General features: G+C 34.0%; 1 protein-coding gene across 6 annotated transcripts in view; it reads left to right on the forward strand.

Moving 5' to 3' along the window:
- KIAA0825 (KIAA0825 ortholog) overlaps positions 1-27290 on the forward strand; it is a 541416-nt gene that overhangs the window by 204056 nt on the left and 310070 nt on the right. For all 6 annotated transcript variants that reach the window (XM_074282080.1, XM_074282081.1, XM_074282079.1 and 3 more), the window contains one exon: positions 9615-9725. In XM_074282080.1, the coding sequence (XP_074138181.1) occupies positions 9615-9725 (111 nt within the window). The remainder of the gene's footprint in view (positions 1-9614; positions 9726-27290) is intronic.

The raw sequence follows: 27290 nt of genomic DNA on the forward strand, positions 1-27290 counted from the left end.
GAGGCAAGCTGAGTTAACTGTATTATCCAGGATAAGACAGCTAGTAAAAATAAAAATATTAAATAAGCAATATACAAAATAAATTCACAGAAATCATCAGTCATTTTATAGGTAATTCAGTAAAAGACACAAAAAGAAATACCATTCAGAATGAATAAATCCCACTTTGATGTTAACTTATTAAGATATATAAAAACTGAAAATCATTCTTTTTAAAAATATATACTTAAATATTTGAGACATTATTAACGAAGGAGGACTGCAATTTAATAAAAATAATACTGTCTAAATTCATTTACATGTTTAATGCTATACCAATCAAACTGCCATCGATTTACTTTAGAGAAATTTGTCCAAATAAAAACTAAATTCAACTGCAGAAACAAAAGGTCTAAAATGTCAAGAAATAATGGGAAAAGTTGGAATGGAGGAAGGAGGAGACATTACTAGAACTCATAATCTATACAACAAATTAGTAACCATCAAAATTATTTGATGCTGGTTTAAAATTAGAATACAATGTTAGAACTAGATAGGCATAATTCAGAAACAGTTGAAACATAGTACCCTATAATTCAATAAATCAAAGAACATTTACTCATGGAGAACCATTCAACAAGAACTACTAGGAAAACTAGGAAGCAGTTTATATCATAAATCACAAAATTTTCCAAATAGATATGCTACCAAATAGCATTTTTTAATCTTTTTTTATTAAAGCTTTTTAATTTTCAAAACATATGCATGGATAATTTTTCAGCATTAACTCTTGTAAAACCTTGTGTTCCAATTTTTCCCCCTTTCTCAACCATGCATCTCCTAGATGGCAAGTAATCCAATACATGTTAAACATGGTAAAATATATGCTAAGTCCAATATACGCATACATATTTTATAGTTATCTTGCTGCACAAGAAAAATCAAATCAAAAAGGTAAAAAATAAGAAAGAAAACAAAATGCAAGTAACCAATAACAAAAAGAGTGAAAACGCTATGTTGTAAACCACATTCAGTTTCCACAGGCCTCTCTCTGGGTGAAGATGGCTCTCTTCATCACTGAACAATTGGAACTGGTTTGAATCCTCTCGTTGTTGAAGAGAGCCACGTCCATCAGAATTGATCTTCATATAGTTTTGTTGTTGCTATGTGTGTATAATGATCTCCTGGTCCTGCTCATTTCACTCAGCATCAGTTCATGTAAGTTTCTTCAGGCATCTCTGAAATCATCCTGTTGGTTATTTCTTACAGAACAATAATATTCCATAACATTCATATACCACAATTTATTCAGCCATTCTCCAATTGATGGGCATCCATTCAGTTTCCAGTTTCTGGACACTACAAAGAGGGCTGCCACAAACATTTTTTCACATACAGGTCCCTTTCCCTCCTTTAAGATCTCTTTGGGATATAAGCCCACTAGTAATACTGATGGGAAAAAGGGTATGCACAGTTTGATAACTTTTTGAGCATAGCTCCAAACTGCTCTCCAGAATGGCTGGATGTATTCACAGTTCCACCAACAATGTGTCAGTGTCCTAGTTTTCCCACATCCCCTCAACATTCATCATTATCTTTTCCTGTCATCTTAGCCTATCTGAAGGTGTATAGTGGTAGCTCAGAGTTGTCTTAATTTTCATTTCTCTGATCAGTAATGATAAAGAGTACTTTTCATATGGCTAGAAATAGTTTCAGTTTTTTCATCTGAAAGTTGTTCATATCCTTTGACTACTTATTATTTGGAGAATGGCTTGAATTCTTATAAATTTGAGTCAGTTATCTATATTTTTAAAAATGAGGCCTTTATCAGAACCTTTCAATGTAGAAATGTTTTCCAAGTTTATAGTCATATCATTTTTTTTAAAAAATAGAAGGTTGTTAATTTCACAAATATGGTTAGAGGAGAAGTCTTAATCAAACAAGGGATAGGCATGGTCATTAAAGACAATATAGGTGGTTTATATTATTTAAAATGAAAGAGCAAAATCTGTACAGCTATAATAAAATTCATTTTGGAATGAACATTTGCCTTATATATCTCTAGTATCCAAGATATCTGGGGATTGACATAAACATATCCAATTGTGATTATTCCTTGATCAAATGATATGAATAAAGTTTTTCAAGAGAGGAAATGGTGAAGAACCATGAAAAAAAATGTTCCATACTATTAATAATGACTGAAATGCCAAATAAAACTACACTGAGACTTTGATCTTTAATTTTTTTTACCAGACTTCTTTTTTTGTTGGTACAAAGAGCTCTGGATGAAGAATGTCTTCTAAATTGGCACCTTCTTTGAAACCTATTTCATGTGTCCCTGAGAGGTTAAGTGGCCCTTGAGCTCATAGCTAATATGTACCAGCATCAGTATTTGAATTCTGTTTTCTCTGACTCTGAGGCCAGCTCTGAACACTAAACTCTGCTATATCTAAAGGTTTCAGGAAATAGGTCGGATGATGAATGTTGGAAATTATTATTATTGGAGGGATAGTGGGAAGACATGAAAACCAATGTACCATTATTAATGTTGTAAATTGCTTCTAGAAAACAGTTGTAATTATGTGAGAAAAAATTGAGCCAATGATGGCCACTGTAGAGGTGAAAGGAAAATGTGCACACAGATAGGCAGATGAAAGGTAGATTCTATGCCAAAATATTCCTAGAAAAACAGGAAGCAAAGTACATGACCATTAATTGTGAATATGAGTGTAATAAAATATCATTGCATTGTAAAATATTATGCATGTAAGGAGTTTGGAGAAACATTCATTAGCCATTGGTGTATCAAAAAAGACAAATGCAGAAGTCCTTATTTAAGTTTCATCTTCAAGGGAAAGATGAACTCTGAGGTGGATGTGAGAACTGGAGACAGGAGATAATGTAAGATATTGGACTCTGCTAACAGGACGATACTTAAACTTCATCTAAACATTTTCAGGGCTCTTGAGTGGGCGTTATCTCCTTCCAACCCAGAGATTTAGCCTCTTCCTTTTCCTAGTGGTTGTCTTCTTCAATGCTTTCTTGTCCCCTCATTGGACACTGGACCTTGATATCTTTTGAATATCTCTAAGCTTACAGATAGATAACTTCAGAAGTAGTAGTCACTTAGCTCCTCTTTGGGAAGGGAAGCAGAAAGGGAAAAGAACACCCTCCCCTTTTCCTCCTAGCTCTGGGGGGGTGGGGATGGGGGTTTGGTGATAGAGAGCATATTTTCTGCCATATAGGATAATCTTGAAACAAGAAAAAAAGATAGTTTCTTATTTTTTAAAAGCTCTTCCAACTCAGGAGCCAAGGATGGTATTGCTTTGCCATTTAAAAATGGCAGAAGACCTATATCCTTCAGATTTGAGTTGCTGTCATGATCACATTCCCAACAGACCTGAATATTGAGCCAATACGTGTGGGGTTGATAGGAACCAATAAAGGCAACTCTGAGCATGCTCCCTGACATAGTACTTATTATAGTGAAAAGGCTTCTATTAGTATACTAGTAATAGAAGATTTTTCTTTGAGGTTTAATTTGATACAGAAAGTTTAATCACGAGAAGTTTGATATGAAGCATTGTCATTGGATTTTTTTTTTTCAGTTAATGGCAACACATGAAATTAATAAAATACAAGATGTCCAGTCCTATCAATTATTTGATTTCTTTTTTGGGGAGAGAGTGTTGTTTTGTTTTGTTTTTTAATTTATTTTATTTTAAAAAACTGAGTAATAAAAAAGAAAAGAAAAACAGAAAAGGAATACAAAACAAAATAATGCAAAATAAAGAAAATTGTCGTGTGCCCAACAGAACATCAGAGAGGATTCAAATGACCAGACCAAGAAAACGCATATATATATATATATATATATATACACATACATATATATATATTAATAGAAGAAATTATATTCACAAATGTCCATTTTTTCTTTATTTCCCTGTAAATTGTTCTTTAGTGCTCTAAGATATAAACACCTTATTTACTTTATTCTTTTTTTCCCTTTCATCCCCAACCACCCTCAAGCAAGCTGTAGTTAAGAAAAGATATATTTGTGTATACATATCTAGATATATACATACATACACACAAACATATCTCACATACATAAGTCTTTCTTATCCTTGCTGCTTCTTTAATTAAATTCTGTTCCATAACTTGCCTTGTTATTACTTAATCCCTCCCCCATTCAAGGATCTCTACCTTGTCTTCTTTCCTCACCTTTTGCTTTCCCTTCCACTCATCCCTCCTCCCTTATTTCTTTATAGATTTTGGAGGGTGCTATACCCTTCATGGTATAGTTGTACTGTTGCCTATTTAATCCATTCCCAACATGAGTAGGTTTTTAAAGCTACAAGCCCTCCTCTCCCCCCTAATACTTCTATGTCTATTCTTCTGTACTTCATTTGTATGATCTGACTACTATTTTTACCTTAAGCCTGAAAATCTTTCTTTTAAGCTACTCTCTTGTTGATGTGAATCTTAAACATATAGTATACTTTTCCCATGTTATAAAAAAACTGTAAACAATTTGTCCATGTTTAAGCAGTTTGTCCATGTTTAAGCAGTTTGTCCATGTTGAGTTCCTTAAAATTGATCTTTGATATTGGCTTTTATATGTTAAATTTTCTGTTAAGTTCAGATTTGGTTGATAGAAAGTCCTGAAAAATCTGCAAGTTTGTTGAAGGTCCATTTTTTTGTCATTCAAAAATATTGGTAATTTTGTTGGATATGATTTTTTTTTGCTGCAGGCCTATTTCTTTTGATTGTTGATAGATATGATTCCAGGACCTGTGATTTTTTTTTTTATTGTAGCTGCTGATGAGTCTTATACAATTATAATTGTAGCTCCAGGGTAATTGAATGGTTCTTGCAAAATTTTATCTTTGATCTGGGAATTTCGAAGTTTGGCAATAATATTCCTGTGGGTTTTCCACAAAAGATCTTTTTGAGGTCTTGATTGGTGAATTTTTTCTTTTTCTATTTTCCTCTCATGTTCTATCACTCCAGGACAATTTTCTTGGATTATTTCTTGCATTCTTGTGTCAAAGTTCTCTTTTTGATCACAACTTTCTGGCAGTTCAATTATTCTTATGTTTTCTCAATCTGTTCTCTAGATCTGTCATTTTTCTTATAAGATGTTTCACATTCTATTCCATTTTTTCATTCTTTATAATCTAGTTTTCTATTTCTTAATCTCTCATAGCTTCACTGACTTCCCCTTGCCCAATTCTAATTTTCAAGAAATTATTTTCATCTTTGAGAGTCTATACCTCTTTTTCTAGTTAACCAAATTTTTTTCATCTTTTTATTTTTCTTGGATTTTGTTTTTGTTTTTAGTTTTTCCTCAATGTCTTTTATTTGGTTTTTAAATCTTTTTTGAGTTCTATAAATTCTCTCTGGATGGGAAGCCATTTCACATTACTCTTTGAGGGAGAAGTATTCTCCTCTGAAGATGAACCCTGGTCTTCTCTGTTCCCATAGTACATCTCAATGGTGGGGTTCTTTCTTCTTTGCTGGTTCATTTTTTTTTAAATAAGAGGTATCAATGTAAGCACCTGTAATCGTGGGGTGGGAGGGTTGGTCCCTTAAGTTTCCCTTCAGCTGTCCCTTCTGACTAAGAACCCCAAACCAAGAACTCCATCCTCCTGCAAGTGTCCACAGCCAGCAGCACCCTACCCTGCTTTACTGTCTCTGCACTCACCAGGTGCTGGTTCTGTCTCACCTAAGGCTGCCTTTTAGCAGCATAGCTGGCATGTTCACTTGTCCTCCCAGATTCAGATCCCGGGACTCCACAAACATTCCAGGAGGGGAAAGTCTCTGTGGTTCCTGCTGAGGCTCCAGCTACATCCAGCTAGCTCGAGGATTTCTCACTTGATGTTTTTGCAAGGTAGCCTGGAGGTGTTTGCACTTTAGACAGGTTCTCAGATGGGGTCTTTCTTCAGATCTTCTGTGGTTGTATGTGGAGGACCCAAAAGTATGTGTGGCCCAAAGCTTGATTTTGCACCAGCCTATGTTTGTCCTGACATGCAAATTTATTCCATTTGTGGGGGAAATCAGGAGAGCTTGAAATTTACAGACATACTTTATCTTCCCAGAATCCTTCCCTTGATTTCTTTAGTATTAGTGTGGAAGGGGGAGAAAAAAGAGGAGGGAGAAGTAAAGTGGGAGGAAGAAAAGGGTACTTAGACACACACAAGGTTTAAATTGTTTGCAAATATTAACTGTTGATACTTCTTGATTCTAATTATGATAATCAGTGAAAGAATATTTATATATACATATATACACACATACATATGATCTTGGAGGAAATGGAAAATATTAACAAATAGCCACTTTTAAAGTGGAAATACCCAGGAATTGGGATAAACAATAAGTTTATTGGGTTCAACAATAAGTAGTAGATATTCTGAGATACAAAGGTAGCTTATGACCCTATTACCACATTAGTGTTATTCAGGTCATTGGAACCTTTCTATGAACAAGTTTAAATTCATCAGTATGCTAAAGGATAAAGGGGATAACTTTGGATTTTAGACCACAGTAGGGAAAGACAAGGCTGATTTAAAGAGCACAAGTCAACATGAGAGTTTTCCATGTTAGCTGATGAAGGAAAAGAAATGTGTAAAAGAAAAGGGGAGAAAAGAGTCATAATAGAAATGGTGAGGAAAGCAAACCACCTGCACTATGATTTGGCCCAAGGTTGACTGAATCCATACACCAAACCTTCTGTGGTTTGAGTTCTTGATTTCAGATGTTGTATTTTGGAATGGGAAGAAAGCTTGGAAACTTAATAATTATTCTGTGTAACCTATGGTCCATTTAATTATTTTTTAAAAGGAGTAATTACTTCCCCATATAGAAATGCTATTGTGTTTCATGGGGAAAACATGCTACAGCTCATGCAATTATATTTTATCTTCTACTCTGAATTATTTATACCACCCCCTCTTTCTAACTCTACAACAAAACATCATTAGAATATATCTTATAGCTATCTCATCATTTCATTCCTCCATTGAGGCTTGTGGATCAATTCTTACCCTGTTATACTCTCCAGAATAATGAAACTAATTTGGGATCTTGCTGTGGAATTAAATGCTCATACAGATCCCTCCCCCTCTGAGACTATAAACATCTGCCATAAAATTTCTTATAGCCAAAACAACCTTACAATTACCAGTATTATTGTATAACTGTCAGAGGAATAAGTGAACTTAGATATCTGGAAGAACTGTTTTGGCAAAAACTTTGTTGCCAGCAATTTATTGCCTGAAAATTTCTGGCACTAAAGAATGCTATTCCTTTATAAGTAGTTATTGCATTTAGCTTATAGTCTTGAGAGATGAAGATATAATTAAGCAATATTTTGTAGCAATTGTCCGTCCTTTTCTTAAAAATTTTTCCTGACACTTTCAATCAGAAAGTCCATCAGAAAGCATTCATTAAGTTCTTAGTTGCATTTGGTATTATACAAATTAAGCAATATGATCTTTGCTCTCAAGGAACTTAAAATTTAAAGGAGAAACCTAAGTGTGGAATAAGCATTCAGGAAAAGACACTGAAACAAAAAATTTAATGCAAGCAGAGGGGAAAGACCATATTTTTGAGTGGCAGATGGAGGAGAATCATCAAGGGAACTGCATATTTATCTCAGAAATGGCCAAGGGAAATTTTCCTTTTTTCTTCCAATTAATCAGGGAAGTTATTTTGTAGGCAGATTTTAAGAAGCTGCTTGAACATTTAGAGGTAACTTAGAAAGCCATGGCCAGAAAAGGTATTCTGGGCACAGGCTACATCTTGGGAAAAATTAAGTGGAAGGTAGATAATTGGATAAATGGAGTAGTATGAACATGAGAAGCATACTGGGAAGTAGGAAAAGACAGGGGAAATGCAATCTATTTGAACCTGGCTTTACCACAAAGAATTTGATTGTAAGTGTAAAAAAAAAAAGAAAAAAAAAGCAAGGAAGTGGGGGAAAGGAAAAGAATGTTATAACTGTATTTCAAAATGAGTTTAAGTTGTACTTTGATTAGTAGTATAAAGGTTATGATCCTGGATTTTTGAAGGTTGTGACAGCAGAACTTAAGCTTTGATAGGTTGTGTATGGTTAAAGGCTTCCTGAAGGGTTTTGGTGGGTCAGCCCACCTATGTAAAGAAAAGCTTATTACCTGTAAGGATAGCTACTGGCTCATGAATCCTGACTGCCTTTTATACCTGGAACCTTCTCTTACCACCACCACCCCACTTAAACACACACATATACACATTTCCAGATTGTTTTTCACACTTTTCCATAAATCCTGAGGGCAGAGACTGTTTTTGTGTTTTTTGGGCATTTCATGGCACATAGTAAGTGCTTAATAAATGCTATTTGCTTCTTGATTGATTGATAATTAATTTATTGGAATCAAGTCATATTCCCTGAGAGGCAGCAGGATGTAGTAGGGTAGAGCACTGTACTTCTTGTCAGAAAGACGTTAGTTCAAATCCTACTAGATATTTAATAAATGACTTAGACTTTCACAGCCTCTCAAAGCTTCAGTTCCTCATCTGTAAAATAAAAGGATCTATCTAAATAACATCTTAAAGTGCCCTCTAAAGTTCTTAAGAGGCAACAAGAAACACAGTGAACACAAGTAGGAGCAACAGAAGCACAGTGAAAAGCTGAGTATGTAGTGAGGAATATTTGAATTCAAATCTGCTCTTACATATATATTAGATTGTGATCCTGGACAAAACACTTATCCTTTGTCTTTCCTCAGTTTCCTCATATGTAAATGGGCACCTCCCTTATAGGGAGTTGTGAAGACCAAGTGAAATAATATTTATAAAGTGCTTAACACAGTACCTGGCACATTTCTCTCCTTCCTGCCATCTTATCTACATTTATTATTCTATAAGTCTTCTAAAAATAATTTTGCTTTTTTGTATTTAACCTTTTGAGATGGGAGATAGGAACAAGTGTCAATATATCACCTTTTAGTTTTATGTAATAAAAAAATTTCATCTTATACCTTTTTGGAAAAATAGCACAGTACAATGCTTGATTCATAGTAGCGACTTGATCAATGTTCCATGATTGATTCCTAACATTTGGAGCAGCCAGGTGGTGTAATTGATAAAAGTAATAGTTCTGGAGTCAAGAAGACTCATTTTTTTTGAGTTCAAATCTGGCCTCAAATCTGGCTGGATGAACCTAAACAAGTCACTTAGCCCTGTTTATCTCAGTTTCCTCCTCTGTAAACGAACTGAAGAAAGAAATGCAAACCATTTCAGTATTTTTGCCAAGAAAATCCTATGTGGAGTCATGAACAGTTAGACATGACTGAACAATATTTAAAAGTACTGTATTCTCTATAAGTGCAGACAGCATAAAGGATCTCTTTCATGCCTTTTTCTTGGGCTCACTGATCTGCCTTTCTCTATTCTAACTCACACATTGACATGTGTATTATATTCCCAAGAGAGACAATTTGTATTTTTCATGTGGTAATCCCAGAACAGTTTTCTCTTTGTTAATTAGCTCTGAAGAATGGCTAAGTCCTAAATAGCGTTAAATGAAGTCTAATATGCAATGTTTTATAATTTATTTCCTTAAAAATTTATTTCTGTTTTAATAGGACATTTCAGAATGGCACTGATGATCTTATATCAGATTCTTCAGAGTCATCTTTTAATCAACCATTACACTGGATTTCTTGCATAGAACATTTTTCTCCTTCTTTCCTTAGGTAAGTATTATAATTGATCTAACAGTAACTCTTGATATTATAAATTAGGTCTTCGGTATCCATGAATGTAAAACTCACTGTACAAAGTCTTCTCTGAAATCTTTTTTATTGCCATTATGATGTATTGAGATAGAAAGTGTTGTGTTTTCTAAATGTGTGTGTGTGTATGTGTGTGTGTGTGTGTGTGTGTGTGTGTGTGTGTGTTGTATATGGGTATGTGGGTGTGTGTATGTGTGCAAAATCTCTTGAGAGTAAGGCCCAGGTCCCAAATTTACCCATAGTCATCTTGTACTTTTGTGACATAATAAAAAAATAAAAGTGAAAAGAGAAAGCTAATTCATTTTAGATAATTCCCAAATTTGATTGTTACTGAAATTATTACAGGAAATAGATATTTATCTGTTAATTTATTCAGTGTCAACAACCAAGCTGAATATTGAAGACCCCTAATTCATAGCAGTAGGAAGACTATAAGTATTGGAATATTGACAAGGAAATACTTTCCTACATAATAGATGATGATCATAGAGCAAAAACTGAAAGAGTAGAGAATAAAGTTCCATCATCTAATAGCAAATAAATGATTTTAAAAAAATAAGGAAAAAAATCTGACATATTTGTTTCAATATCTTATCAGAATTAAGGAACATGACACACTGGTCTTTCACCAAGCCTTTCAATGAATTGAGCAAGATATATCAATAATAACTAAGAATAGAATAATATATATTTACTCTGAAATTTCAATTTCCTCAAATTTCTGATACTTCTAAATATTAGGGGCTATAATAGGATGCATATGCATAACTAACTTTATATAAGAAAGGAAATAAACACTGATTAGGCATCTACTATGTTCCAGGCACTGGGCTAAGCACCTTACACATCTGAGGTCTTCCTAAGCTCAGTGGTATACTATCCACTATGCACCTAGCTGATTTACTTAGCCATGGCCTGTAAGAGTCTGGACCCACTCCTCTTCTCTCCTCTTCCAATCACTTGGCTGTAATTAATTCAAAGTAGAGACCAGTCAATGAGAAAGTTCTCCTTGGGTAACAAGAAGCTCATCCTCAAAGCTATTCTTTGATACAGCAATTCCTTTCCAAAAGACTAAGACATACTCTGAGTATTTCTTCTTTTTTATTTCACATTCATTCACTAAATGTTTGGTAATTATCATTTGAGGAGGGATAGAACACTAACAACTCAATGGGATCAGGAAAGTTTTTCCATAGGAAGTGGTGCCAGACATGAGGCCTGCAGGAAGCTGAGCTTGCTGAGAGGAGGGAGTGAGAAGGAAATACATCTCAATGCTGCAAGTCAGTCAATGAAAAGTTTCAGAAACAGGAGATGGAGCCTTGGTTTCAGGAATCCTTATCTAAATATCAAATTAAGAAGACTCCATTTAATCCTGGAGGGAAGAGGAAGCCCTTGTCCCTTATTAAAGCAGGGAATATTATAAGGAAGACCTATGTTTAGAGTAAGAGATCAACAAGCAGAAATGAGGAAGATAGCAGTCAAGCTGTTAAGAACAGGATAAACAGAGACCCTTAGTTTGTTTCAAAATGCAAATGTAAGTAAACAACCAAATCAGTATTTGCTTAAAGAATCAGAAGTAATCAAGTAACCTATGATGTCATTGGATCATAGATTTAGAAATCTAGTCCAACCTTTTTATTCTTCAATTGAAATTGGAGAATGCTTAGGTAGCTGGTTTCTCAGAGAGAATATGACATCAGGACCTGTGAAGACTCCAAATTTAGCAAACTTTACCTCCTTCTGTTTCCTTTTTCCTCATAATACTCTTCAATTTGAAAACTTAATATCATTTGGCTAAACTGTTTTTATTCAGCTTGTTTTGCATACCTGATGACTAAAGTTTAAAGAGGTAACCCAAATGGGGATCCTCATTTTCTAAATATTCGCTATCCAAATGTTTACAATTCTATTTGTATCTGGTTTTGGGGTATACTGGCTATATCACTAGTTGTAGGGAACTCTAAGTGAGACCATTACCAATGCATATCAACAGCTTTGGAGCACTGGGAGGATAAATGACCCATTCAGGTGTCTGAGGCAGAACTGGAAACTTATTTTCCAAGGCTGGATGTCTATCTAAAATGTCATGCTGCTTCCCTACAAGGTTGTAATAGTGAAATGAAGCAAAATTATGATGCAAAATAATTCCCTGTTGAGTTGACCATTTATAGGTCCCTCTAAAAGATCTCTCCTATCTTTCCCAGAGTCTATCTCCAACTATTCTGGCCCATTAATTAATGCCTTTCTTGTTTGTTCTCTGATTGTTGATGATTGTTGATAGGTTCTTCAAAAGAAAATTATCTTAATATCAAGAGATTAAGAGATGTCCTTGAGAAAATTGATGAGGCAGTAGAATATTTTTACAATGACCCTCTTTATGATTATGCAGCAGAATTTAAAGTGAAGTAGATTGCATAATGTTATTATAATTATCTTATTGTTATTATGGTTATTATACATGCTATTATCATATAATTTCATTTGGAAAATGAAACAATCAAGTTTATTCTCCATTCATTCTAAGAATTATCATATAATTGTGATTTATTACTTAAAATTTGCCAAATGTAAAGTAAACTTTATTTTTTGACTTGCTTTTTAAATTAAGTCCCAACCAAATCATTGCATTTCACTCTTTACTATGAAATACTGGTCTCTGGCTTATTTGGATTCACTTTAACAATTTTCTAATGCCAATTATGAATATGTTGAGAACTAGAATGTCATGAGTGAGTTTTGGTATCATTAAACTATCTAATTTGCTTGCTTTAACTCTTCTTTTTAAATATTGCTCTTAAGATCTTCTTTCTGATACAGGTGTTGGTAAATAGGACATTTTTCTTTGCTTCTAATTAGTACCTTATTCCAGTTATAAACTAAATTCAAGAAAACCTCAAATTCCATGATTTCTTTTTGTCAGTGAAATTATATGTTTCCTGCCTTTCTACACTATTCTTCTCGTTTTGGATCTGCTAAATCAGTTTAGGTTCTGTTCCTCACACTATTACACTTTTGTAACATAAATGGGATATGTATTTATCATATTCATATTTTTTAAAACATTGCAATTGAAGCAGCTTAATTCTTTAAGCTCGTTTTTTACTTAAGAACAGTTTCTGTTTATAAAAAGGTTAACTTTTCTTTTGAGCAATCATATGTACAGTTAGATGGTGCGGTGGGTAGATCATTGGCCCTGGAGTCAGTAGAACCTGCGTTCAAATCTGGCCTCAGATACTTAACATTTATTAACTGGCCACAGTCACTTAACCCCAATTGCCTCAAAAAAAAAAAAAAAAAAAAAAAAAAGAATCTATCAGATTTTTCCAACCAAATATAATAATATGTTATAGTAATCAAGATCAATTTATATAGTAATAATCTATGGATATGTACTTTTCACTACAAAGAGGCAGGGCATTTGACCTGTGGGAACAAGATGCATTAGCTATTAGTAGCTTTAATAAAAGCATCAGCCTCTACTACTCCATAAGATCATTTAAAAACATGATATAAAAATGGAAGTGGCCCAGATTTCTGACCTCGGGTCTCCCAAATTTCTTGTTGTGCTGTGCCTGTAAAATTGATCATGTTGACTGAAGAGAAAGCAAGATTCACTGGTTGATAATTTTCTTGTAATAGAGCCATCTGGGGAATCTTTGGGTTGTTTTTCTCACATGTATATAGTGTGTGTGTGTGTGTGTGTGTGTGTGTGTGTGTGTGTGTGTGTGTTAAAGTCTTGCACAACTGGCTATTTTTCAAGCTTTTAGATGTTTTAAACACACTATACACCAAAAAAGTTCAGAATGATAACTCTGGGCTATAATGTCAAAGAACAGCTGCATCCTTGATGTCTTATAAACTCTTATTTACCTATGACTATTAATAAGACCTTAAAATTCATGTATTTAAAAACCTGTTATTAAGTTGTATATTACACCTTCTATTTCCCAAGTTAAATGATTCCAGTTCCTTTATTTTTTTTATATTGTTTTGAAACCAAGAATAATATCAGAAAGAGGGGAAGAGATACAGGTAAATAATTTTATTTAGCACAGTTCCTGGCACAAAGTAAGCAATTAATAAAGGTACAGTCATTCATTCATTTTCATTCATAAAGCCTTGCTGGTAATTATATTTCTGCTTGAGACTTGCATAGGAGTTAGCTAAAGGCAAGCTTCAGTTGGCATTACAGTTTGGTAGGAATCTGCTAATTACCAATCAAAGGCAGCTGAGCAAGTTAGAATCCTATCATCAGAAAAGGTAGGAGGCCTGAAATAAATAAATTAAGCCTTATTCAGAACTGCCTGCAGCACAACTAACACATGTGGCAAGTAGGCAGTTTGCCAAATCAATTCACCACAGAGTTAGGAGCAAGATCTACTAACAAGAATGACAGAGGCCTGAGGGTCTTCCTTATAGCAAATATGGAAGGCAAGGGGAATTTTACAATGACCTACAGAGAATACACCATGTTTGTCTTTCTGCCAATGCAAAATAACAACTCTATGCATAAAGTGCAAGTTGGTCTTCCTTCTATTAGAAGGAAACGAAAGGACTGGAGGAATGCTTCTATCTTTCAGGTTTTCTTGGAGAATAAAATACATTTTTTCAAGAACAGAAAAATAAAAGAAATCTGAAGAACAAAATAAAACACATGGCCTTATTTGTTATATACAAATTCACAAATTATCAGTAACAACAAAGTGATCTTCATGTGAGGAAGTAGATATCCTTGAAAGTAGGGAGGATAAGCTTTATGATTGAAATTTGGTTATCTATTTAAAAGGAACAAAATAGTTTTTAAAAAAGGGCAAAAGGGATAAAGAGGCTATAAAAATGGGTCTTTAATAAAAGAGAGAGGACTTTCAAGAATTCTTAATTGAAAAAGTAATTCCTAATGAAAAAGTAAGTCTTAAGTAGAAACTTTAAAATGCAAACACTGGGAATAAGTAAATCCTATGAATGTAAATTCATTTGAGCTATTGGAAAAGACTAAAAGCTGATTGAAGGACTTACATAGCTTGACAGAGACAAGGGTTTTTTCCAGCATTCTGGTATCTGCAAGAGTCACAGAGGCTGTTAAATTAGACAAAAACTGAACTTGGGATGCTTATCTCCTGTTTTGATGATCTTTAATGAGGAAAAATAAAGGAGGAGATGTTATTCATTTACTTTTGTCATATTGGACTCATTTGGAGTTTTCTTAGCAAAAACGCTGGAATGATTTGCCATTTTCTTCTCCAGCTCATTTTACAGATGAGGACATGGTGTACAGATGTGACAAAACACAATTAAGTGACTTACCCAGGATCACACAGCTATAAACTGTCTGAGACCAGATTAGAATTCAGGAAGATGAATCTTACTCCTGGCCCTACACTCTATTTATAGAACCACTTAGCTACCCCATGGAGGAAATTAAAGGATAAATTAGGGAAGAAATGAGGAAGAAAAGTTGGAACTTAGAATTTCTTGTAATTGAAGCACACTAAGAAGAGTATAAAACATGGAGTATAGAATCAGAGGATTATCATTCTTACCTGAACCAAAGAAAGGAGGGTTGAATACAACATATACACACACTCACACCACACACACACACACACACACACACACACACACACACACACACACTCTCACACACACAGTTTGCTGTTAAAAAATACATAAATCTAACAGGAAAACAGGTTCAGAAAAAGGGAAGAGGAAGAATAAAGTAGGGAAGGAGTAGGCACAAACAAAATGAATTTCATTTTTAGAGAACGCTTTGTGAAGAGTAATTAAAAAGGAAAGAGAGTCAGTCATCTGGGATATGTTTGAAGTGAAGGGGAGGGGGGAAAAGAGTGGACAAGAATCAACACACTACTTCTATTATAGATTGTAGTATTAATCACATTCCTTCTCTTTCACCACCTTTCCCTTCTTTTGTGAAGTATTGGGAGAGTGGGAAAGAGAAGAAAAAGATTAAGAAGATATGATGGAGGGAAATATACACAATGAACAATTATAGTTCTGAATGTGAATGTGAGCAATTTACCCATAAAAGGGAAGAGGATAATAAGATGGATCAGAAAGAATCTAACAATTCATTGTTTATAAGAAACACTTATAAAGGGAAATATCAATACTTCATACATCTTCATGGAATAGCATAGCATCCAAACAATTTATTGGTTATAAGAAACCCTTGTAAAGGGCAATTATGCTTCAGGTAAACTCAAAAAGACTGCTGGCAGTCACAATCTCAAAAAAGACAGCTACAAAAATTGCCTATGCCCTATCATGACAAATCCTGATGAAGTCAAAGAAAAATTTTATGCCAAATGTGGCAGAGTCCTTGGGAGAAATTAAGTTGGAAAGAGCAACAGCAATGATCACTTGTACTGAAGAATTGTGCATCTCATGACCTTCTTATCACCAACAGTGTCATCCATTTACCTAAAAATAATAAAACTTTGTGGATATGCCCTCAAAACAAACATTGTCATTTAAATCTCAGCTGGAGTAGAACCAGCACCAGGCACTTTGCCACATGAAAAGAGCCTAATGGCATCCAAAGCTTCTTCTTAAGTTGGAATTTCAGCATTCAACAAGCAAGCAATGGCTTCAGCACAGTCTGTTGAAAACACTACCTCCCCAGATTCATATCCTGATCACTAATCAATGTGGCTCCTTCAGCACTGAGTAGTTGAGATGTTTCTATATGTGTTTCGCCCATAAGTAATCTTTAGAACATCATAAAAAGAGCTTTGGATTGTTATTATCTGCATAAAATTGAATTTACTGAGCCAGGAATCCTGCATCTCTCTAAGCTTCCATTGTACATTATTGTTGATGGAATTAAATGCTGCTTTCATAGAGGCACATGAATTATCCTACTGGTAAAACCTGTGAAGTTTTCACTTTTAAGTTAGTAATTTCTGAATTTCCCCATAATTTTTATCAAACTGGTCTTGATATTTGTAAGAGTTTTGATCCAGATAAGCCATGCTATAAACCAAAACTGAAAGCTACTCTCTTTTCTGCTACATTGTTTTTTTTAAATTTTATTAATTTTATAATTATACATTTTTGACAGTATATATGCATGAGTAATTTTTTTATAACATTATCCCTTGTATTCATTTATCCAGATTTTCCCCTCCCTCCCTCTACTTCCTCCCCTAGATGACAGGCAATCATATACATATTAAATGAGTTACAGTATAACCTAGATAAAATATATGTGTGTAAATCCAATTTTCTTGTTGCACGTTAAGTATTGGATTCTGAAGGTATAAGTAACCTGGGTAGACAGTAGTGCTAATATTTTACATTCAATTCCCAGTGTTCCTTCTCTGGGTGTAGTTGTTTCTGTCCATCATTGATCAACTGGAAGTGAGTTGGATCTTCTTTATGTTGAAGATATCCACTTCCATCAGAATACATCTTCATACAGTATTGTTGTTGAAGTGTATAGTGATCTTCTGGTTCTGCTCATTTCACTCAGCATTAGTTCATGCAAGTCTCTCCAAGCCTTTCTGAATTCAACCTGCTAGTCATTTCTTACAGAGCAATAATATTCCATAGCCTTCATATACCATAATTTACCCAACCATTCTCCAATTGATGGACATCCATTCATTTTCCAGTTTCTAGCCACTACAAAAAGAGCTGCTACAAACATTTTGGCACACACAGGTCTTTTTCCCCTCTTTAGTATTTCTTTGGGATATAAGCCCAGTAGTAGCACTGCTGGATCAAAGGGTATGCACAGTTTAATAACTTTTTGGGCATAATTCCAGATTGCTCTCCAAAATGGCCAGATTCTTTCACAACTCCACCAACAATGTATACACCAACAGTGTATTCCCACATCCCCTCCAACATTCATCATTATTTGTTCCTGTCATCTTAGCCAATCTGACAGTTTTGTAGTGGTATCTCAGAGTTGTCTTAATTTGCATTTCTCTGATCAGTAGTGATTTGGAGCACTTTCATATGAGTGGATATAGTTTCAATTTCATTATCTGAGAATTGTCTGTTCATATCCTTTGACCATTTATCAATTGGAGAATAAATTAGGATCAATACTTTATATATTTTAGAAATGAGACCTTTATCAGAACCTTTAACTATAAAAATATTTTCCCAATTTGTTACTTCCCTTCTAATCTTGTTTGAATTAGTATTGTTTGTACAGAAACTTTTTAGTTTGATGTAATCAAAATCTTCTATTTTGTGATCAATAATGATCTCTAGTTCTTCTCTAGCCATAAATTCCTTCCTCCTCCACAGGTCTGAGAGGTAGACTATCCTCTGTTTCTCTAATCTATTTATGATCTCATTCTTTATGCCTAAATCATGGACCCATTTTGATCTTATCTTGGTATATGGTGTTAAGTGTGGGTCCATATCTAATTTCTGTCATACTAATTTCCAGTTTTCCCAACAGTTTTTTTTTCAAATAATGCATTTTTATCCCTAATGTTGGTATCTTTGGGTTTATCAAACACTAGATTGCTATAGTTGTACCCTTTTTTGTCCTTTTTACCTAATCTGTTCCACTTATCGACCAGTCTATTTCTTAGCCAATACCAAATGGTTTTGGTGACTGCTGCTATATAATATAGTTTTAGATCAGGTATACCTAGACCACCTTCATCTAACTTTTTTTCATTAATTCCCTTGAAATTCTTGACCTTTTATTTTTCCATATGAACTTTGTTGTTATTTTTTCTAGGTTATTAAAATAGTTTCTTGGGAGTCTGATTGGTATAGCACTAAATAAATAGATTAGTTTGGGGAGTATTGTCATCTTTATTACATTCGCTTGGCCTATCCATGAGCACTGGATGTCTTTCTAATTATTTAAATCTGACTTTATTTTTGTGGCAAGTGTTTCGTAATTTTGCTCATATAATTCCTGACTTTTCTTTGGTAGATAGATTCCCAGATATTTTATACTCTCAACATTTGTTTGGAATGGAATTTCTCTTTGTATCTCTTGCTGTTGCATTTTGTTGGTGATGTATAAAAATGCTGAGGATTTATGTGGATTTATTTTGTATCCAGCAACTTTGCTAAAGTTGTGAATTATTTCTAATAACTTTTTGTTAGAATCTCTGGGGTTCTCTAAGTATACCATCATATCATCTTCAAAGAGTGACAGTTTGATTTCCTCATTACCTACTCTTATTCCTTTAATCTCTTTCTTGACTCTTATTGCCAAAGCTAACAGTTCTAATACAATATTGAATAGTAATAGTGATAGTGGGCAACCTTGTTTCACTCCTGATCTTACTAGGAAAGGTTCCAGTTTATCTCCATTTTTTCTGCTACACTGTTGCCAAATGTGTATTGGCTCAACTTTGCCTTCAAACTGTTTCAGCTTAGAGAAACTTTCTAATCTTTTGATATGAATTCTTCTGGAAGTCATTTTGCCTTGGGCTACAGATTTTGTTGAATGAGAATATTTAGCTTGGAGAGAATAAGTCTGTGATTAGTTTAGCACTCTGGACCACATGTTGCTTCTGTCTCTCTTATATTCTGTCTGTCTCTTTTCCTAGGAGAAATTCTAGGAGCAGCACAGAGCTCTATACACAATATTTGCAGATATGTCCAAAGCCTTTGATACTGTTATTTGCAAGGGCTCATGGAAAATTATGTCAAAATCTGGTGGTCTAGAGAAGCTCATCTGTATTAAAGCACACCTACCCAGGTTCCGGATAATGGCGATGCTCTCTCACTTCCCCAGTCACCAGTTTCATGCAGAAACAAGGCTGCATCCTTGCCCCCATACTTTTTAGCATGATGTTTTCAGCCATGTTGTCTAATGTCTTCAGTAAGGATGAACATGGCATCAAGGTCAGGTACAGCACTGATGGTGAAATTATTCAATTTGTAAAGGCCACAAGCCAAGATTAAGGTGGAGGGAGCGTGAGTATTAGTGCATGATTTTTTGTTTGCAGATGGTTGTGCACTCAATGTAGCTTCTGAAGCTGAGAGTGAGGATTGACTCTCTGATGCTTGTGTTAATTTTGGCCTAACAATTAACACCAAGGAAACACAGGTGCTCCATCAGCCAGCAACACACCATCCATATGTGGAACCATCAGTTACAGTTGATGGAGAAATTCTGAATTCTGAGAATGAGTTCATTCACCTTGTTGACAGCATACTTTCATGAGGTTAATATACAAAATGCTAGAGCTAGCTTAGTGTTTGGGAGTCCCTAAAGGAAAGTATGGAGAAGCTCTACAGAACTAATTTATTTTTATTTTAATAGTTTTTATTTACCAGATATATGCATGGTTAATTTTACAACATTGACAATTACCAAACCTTTTGTTCTAATTTTTCCCCTCCTTCCCCCTCCCCAGATGCAGGTCGACCAATACATGTTAAATATGTTAAAGTATAAATTAAATACAATATATGTATACATGTCCAAACAGTTGTTTTGCTGTACAAAAAGAATCAGACTTTGAAATAGTGTACAATTAGCCTGTGAAGGAAATCCAAAATGCAGCCAGACAAAAATAGAGGGATTGGGAATTCTATGTAGTGGTTCATTTACAGAACTATTGTGCAGACCTCATTGTTGCATGCCTGTGAAATTTGGAGAGTGTACCAGTGCCATGTCAGGAAACAGAATCACTTCCATTCAATTGTCTTAGGAAGATTGTGAAGATCACTTGGCAAGATAAGATATCAGACTCTGAGGTGCTTTGTTAAGCTTAACTGCCAAGCCTTTCAACTCTACTGCAGAGAGCACAACTCCAATAGTCTGGCCATGTTGTTCAAATGCCAAACATATACTTGCTAAAAGAAAAATTTATGAAGAACTCACACAGAACTAGTGCTCCATGATAGTCAGAAAAAAGTGGTGCAAGGACACTCTCAAGGTCTCTCAAGAACTTTGGAATTGATTTTTTTTTTGGACATATGAGACCCTGATAGAGGACTGCCAAGGATGGTATGCCCTCATCAGAAAAGGTCCTACACTCTATGAGTACACAATTGAAGTAACTCATAAGAAATGCAAGACAACCATATTTAAAGGATGCACTGGAAATGTCACATGGACTAATTTGTGTCTGATCTGTGGTAAAGCATTCTGAGCTCATATTGACGATCTGATCAATTGGTCTGAACTTGACTATATCAAAAGTGATGTTATTTTGGTCCTCTTTGAAAATGAATGGCAACAAGAAATTAAGTTTAGTCTGACATCTTATTCCACAACAATAAGGTCCAAATCAATATGACTTAGATATAAAAGATCATATCAAGAATTACTTAGAGGATGGAGGAAGGAAATATAGTAAGGTACTAAGAAGGGAAGTCATACAGTAAGGTCCTGATTTGTGTGAATAATGATTCCCATTAAGTAGGCTCATCATTCAATATTTTCATTGGACTGGAATTAATTATCAACTTTATATATAAGCACGACTTCAAATAGTGCAAATTTGAAAAATATTATCACTTCACAAGGTTCATTGTTGGCACTTATCAGAACCTACTATACCTTTTCACTACATTAGATAAAAGAATTCTTCACCTAACAAGGAATCAATATCATATGTGATAAAATGGACTATTTCAACTAAGTAAAAATTAAATACTTTTGTGCAAAAAAATACACTTAAAATTAGAAGAGAAACAGTTAACTTGGAAAAATTACTTGGAACAGTCTTCTCTAATAAAAATGTCTATCTAATATTACATAAATATGTATATAATGCATATATATAGTGCTGAATCAAATTTAAAATAGCAATTCAACACTAGATGAATTGTCAAAGAACACAAATAGGCAATTCACAAAAGAAAAAAAAATAAGCTCTCAACCAACACATGAAAATAAGTATTCCAAATCACTAATAATAGAGAAATGCAAAATAACAAAACTCTGAGGTTTCATCTCATACCCATCAGATTGGCAATGATGATTTTTAAAAGAGGAAAATAACTTGTTAGAAGGAATGTGAAAAGTAACATTAATGGATGATGATGAAATGTCCTACCCACTCTAGAAGGCAATTTCAAATTAAACTTAAAAAATAGTCAGTTAACTATGTGCTTTGATCCAGCCATATAACACTAGTAGACAAATACCTCCCCAAATCAAAGAAAAAATAAAGGACCCATATATACAAAAGCATTTATAGTAGCTCTGTCCATTAATTAGATAATGGCTTAACATATTATGATATGTGAATGTAATACAATATAATTAAAAATAAGACAAAGCTAGAGACAGATTTTAGAGAAACTTTAGAAAACTTGTATGAAATCATGCAAAGAAAAATTAAAAGAACTAAAGGAAGAGTTTATACAATGATTACAAGATTTTAGAAGAAAAATAACTTTGAAAGACTTAACTGATCATGACTCCAAAAGCTCAATGGTAAAGCCTGCTTTTCACCCCTAGACAAATAGGTGATAGAGTGGCATAGAATAAGACATGTTTTTAGCCATGGCTAATGTGTGAATTTGTTTTACTTGACTGTGTTTATGTGTTATATTGGGAGGAATTTTTTTCTTGAGTGGCAGAGGAAGAAAAATAAAAGTTGAGAAGTTAGAGAAGGTTGTAATAGTAATAACAAAAATATATGAAAAAACAAGAAAATGAAACTTCTTTTCTTGATGGAGGGACAGAAGGAAATTCAGAAGGAAGAACAGACAGAAAGAATACCTTTGAATGAATGTTATATTTATTATATATTTTAAGATCATATTATGTCATAGAAATTATCATGTATAATTAAATATTATGGATGTTATGTATAATGTTCTTTTATCTCCTTTATTTATAGAAATACTCTTGTTTGTCAAGTTTAGAACAATAGTATGAAAACTAAAATTACTAAGAAAAAAAAACCGCTCATCGGTGTGATTGCTCAAGCAGTGTCAGTTATTTTTGAGAAGTCATGGTGAATAAGAGAAGGATCACAATATTATAAAAAGGCAAATGGTCTTCACATTTTCCCAAAAGAGAATATGATAGAGCCTGAAAACTATAGACCAGTGAATTTCAATTGTTGGCACAATTCTAGGATGGATTATTAAATTGATATATTGGGAGCATTAAGAATGGAAAGTAGCTATCACTAAGATTCAGCGTGACTTTGTCAAGAACAGGTCTTAGACTTTTATTGGTCCTCGTCTTTCTCTTTTCCTGTGAGCCCCTTCTCCCATTAGTGAGTTATTTCTAAAATCTCCAAATTGGAGAAGAACCCAGAACAGCTACCTGTACATAGTGTTTTTCATTACTCCATTCAGCTCTATGTACTGTCTTCCCTCAAAATGTAATCTCCCTGAGTGCAAGGACTATACTTTTTGCTTGTATTTGTATCCCAAGCACTTAGTACAGAGTTTGCCAGCTGGCAAGTTCTTAGTAAATATTTTTTTGGCTGATTTCCTAATGGATCTGCTGCATTTGACACTGTTGACTATCTTTTTTTTCCTTGATATTCTTTTCTGAGTCCTGATACTGCTCTCTGCTGATTTGCCCCCTTATTTTTCTTGCTTCTTTAATTCTTTTGCTTGGTTATCATCCATGTCATATCCCCTAATTCCGCTTATTCCCCTTATCCTATCAAGAAACTTGTTCTACTAAGCCTTAGCCTTGGGTTTAACCTCATCATCCACTCCTTCCACTTTGATTCACATCATGCTGAACAAAGCTAGATGAAATCATTAAACTTTGCTAAGTCCACAGCAAATGTGTGTTATGTAATATGAATTGAAGTCTCACAGCAAGGAAATTCTTTTATGTTTTCCTATTTGATTCAGTATTTCAACAATCATAAAGACTTTTTTCTACCTTCTCATCCTTCTACCCCCCTTTCATGAAAAAAAAAAATGAGCTTCTTTTCTCATTTCACATCAAACAGATGCCGTCAGCTTCTTCATTCCTATCTAGTATGATGAGGTGATCTTTCTCCTTGCCAAAGCAAACCCTTCTATATTCATGTGATCCTATTCCATCCTATTTTCTCCAACAGATTGTCCCTTTTGTCATCTCCTTTATCTCACTTTCATTTTTATTTTCTCCCTATCTACTTGCTCTTTCCCTACTTCTCACAAGCAAACTTATGTCTCTTCCATCCTCAAAAAAAACTCATTTGATACATTCATCCTTGCTAGTTCTCATCCTGTATTTCTCCATCCTTGAGAAGGCTTCAATAGGTGCTCCCCACTTCCTTTCCCCCATTCTCTTCTCAACTCTTCAGTGATATGATATCTGATCTCATTCAACTGGAAGCTATTTCAATCATCTCTTAATTGTCAAATGTAATGACCTTTTCTCAGTTCTCATATTCAGTCCTTTCTGCAGCCTTTGATATTGTTGGTCTAAAACTCAATGTATCTAAAACTGAATTTTTTTTAAATGTTGGGATATTTTACAAACTTTTGAATTAATAGAATCACAGATCCATTTGAGTATTTGAGAGTATTTCTTGTTAAGAATACAAGTACCCTGAAAGCTAAGATTATTTCACGTTGAGCTTTTTGTAACTACCACCTAACAAAGTGTTCTGACACATAGGACCAATTTAATAAATACTTGTTGATTGATGAGGTAGGTCAATAGTTTTGAGTTGTCACATTAGAAATCACAACAGGTAGCAATAACCATGCTTAAGAAAGATGTTTGTGATAATCATTAAAAAGTATTGGTTGATAATCCCTAGAACATGAAAGGTAATTTCTTCTTTGATAGACTAATCATTGAGACATCTGGTTAGTTCATTAAGATGGATAGGCTTTCAGAAAAATATAAAGTATTTAGACTATATTGGGAGTGTGTATTAGAATTTCAAAAGAAGAATAATTCCCTCAAAGTATTTAAAAAGTTTGAAATTTTTTAATGCGGACAAGAAATGGGCTCTGCAAAATACAAATCTGAATGATTTTGGAGAATCTTCAAAAATTTTTATAGTAACTTCAAAATATTTATTTAGAGTCTTTATTAATCAATATAGCTACATTATCTTCTATGTTTAGTACTATATAAATAATTTGCATGTTCTTCAGGTCAAATCATAGCCCTAGAGGCTTAAAAAAACTATAGGCCTACAATAAAAGTTTGATATAATTTAACCTACACAAAGATCATTCTTTCTCCTAATTCTGACATTATAAAAGCATTTCACTGTGTTTATAAAATTTTATCCTCTTCTTTCTTTGAGTCTGGAATTCAACATGTATATTTATACAAGGCTTATTATAGTTCACCTTTTATCTCTTTTCATAGAGATAATCTCAAGTTCACAGCTACATCAGCTAGGAGGATGAGAGAGAACATATGCTTCTCCATATGTCCAACACAAACTCCTCAAAGCATTTATTGCTGTTAGCTTAATTATTGAGGAATGTTTATAATATATTACTTTTCCTCTGAATGAGTCACGTTACTGTACTTTTTAAAATTCGTGCTAGCCTGATAGAGCCAAAAGCTGGTATACATTACAGCAAATGATTTCCCATCTGGTCAAGGATAAGCTCTTTTTTTCCTAACCAGGTATTCAAATATAACATTGTGAAAATTACATTAAAATTATCTTCATTATTTTATATCTGTGTGTCTAACAAAAAATTACTTTTGTTAATGAACAAAAGAAAGAGAGAGAGAGATGTAAGTAGGTGTTTTGTTGACCCAACTTTGGTTTATAACCAGACTTGTTATGTCTCCTTCAATGAATGTAGTATCCCATTTAATTAGTCTAACAGAAAACATTTATTACTACCTATTCTGTGCCTTTTATTATCCTCAATCATCATTGAAATGACAATTTACACTTGTATGGTGCATTAAAGTTTACAATATGTTTTTCCTTATAACAACCCTGTAACTTGTAGTACAAGTATTAATATCCCCATTTTACAAAAGGATAATTTGAGGCTTTAAGATGTATTACAATTTACTTAGTCACACAACTAGTAATTGTTAGAGTTAGAATTTTAATCCAGACCTCTCCTAACTCCAGTCTTTCCACAGATGTACAAATCACATATCATTAATAGCATATTGCTGGTTTTCATGTCCAAAAACGATGCTACAGACAGCATGGCCGGTTTGGAAGAAAGAAAAGTTGGAATGAATGAATTTTTAACAGCACGTATTAAGTGCTAAATTTTGGTCATACAAAGAAAAATAACAACAAAGTTCATATGGAAGAATAAAAGGTCGAGAATTTCATTTTCAAATTGCTCATTGTGCTTCTTCTAAATTTCTCTTTATACTTGGCACCTTCTACCTTAGGTGATAATCATTTCTAGTATGCTTGTCATCCTTCCAATTAAATTGTAAATTCCTTTGTATTCTTATAACTTAGAATGGTATCTTGTACACAATAAGTGATTAATAAATGCTTGCTAATTTTAACTTGTTAAAGATAAGACTAATGTAGGATATTGATGACATTTATCTAACTGGTATTTATGTAATTCTCAAGTTTTCAGAGCTAATTATACCTATTATTTCATCCCTCCTGGGCTGAATTCTTCTGTAGCATTTTGGGCCCCAAAATCTTACTTATCCTTCCCTTAAATCCTTTGAAATCTGTTCTTTGTAACTCTCAAGTTATGCATAGCTTTCTGCAATTATCACAGACCTTAGGAGAGTGATCATTTCTCCAACATTTCTGTCATTTCCACTCCAAACAGCAGTTTCTCCAAGTTGGTGAAAATCAGATTTAGGATATAATTTTCTCTTGTTCCCTTCATTGGTTGCTCTACAAGGATGTAATGACCAATAAGGCAACTTAAGAAATTATTAGTGGCTCTGAGAAAGAAAAAGAGAGAGAGAGAGAGAGAGAGAGAGAGAGAGAGAGAGAGAGAGAGAGAGAGAGAGAGAGAGAGAGAGAGAGAGAGAGAGAGAGAGAGAGAGAGAGAAAGAGAGAGAGAGAGAGAGAGAGAGAGAGAGAGAGACAGAGACACAGAGACAGACAGAGAGACACAGACAGAGACACAGAGAGACAGACAGAGACAGACAGAGACAGAGACAGATAGAAAGACAGAGAAGAGGAAAGGAGGGAGGGAGGGAAAAAGTAGGAGGGAAGAAAGGAAAACATGTAGATTCCATTCTTCTTGACCAGGCTTGGGATCTGTTTTCTGAACTCAAGATCTATTATTTTTCTGTCTAAGCTCTCTGTAGCATGACAAAATCACTTCTCTATATCTTCTGTGCTTTTCCAATCTGGCACTTGGTTTGAATGTTTTTAATATACAACATTATCTCTATCTTTTTAACCTATCTTTAAAAAAATAAGGTAAACCTATCAATTGTATTGCAGGCATAAATTTCATCTCACCGACTTTCTGTGATAACTTTGAGATGGAATTTGCCTAAGAGCTCTAAATCATTTTGCTTGTTGCAGCTACTTTGTCCATTCCTTTATAGATATTTGGAGCTACAGGTTTTATTATTAATCTCTTCCTTGGATTTTGTATTTTTGTACTGAATGCTGAACTGCCTTTATGCTTTCTACCTTGTAATTACTCTCTATGCAGGAAGTTTTAACCTTTTTTGAA

The sequence above is a fragment of the Sminthopsis crassicaudata genome, chromosome 1 (genome assembly GCF_048593235.1).
Source record: "Sminthopsis crassicaudata isolate SCR6 chromosome 1, ASM4859323v1, whole genome shotgun sequence".
Taxonomy (NCBI): domain Eukaryota; kingdom Metazoa; phylum Chordata; class Mammalia; order Dasyuromorphia; family Dasyuridae; genus Sminthopsis; species Sminthopsis crassicaudata.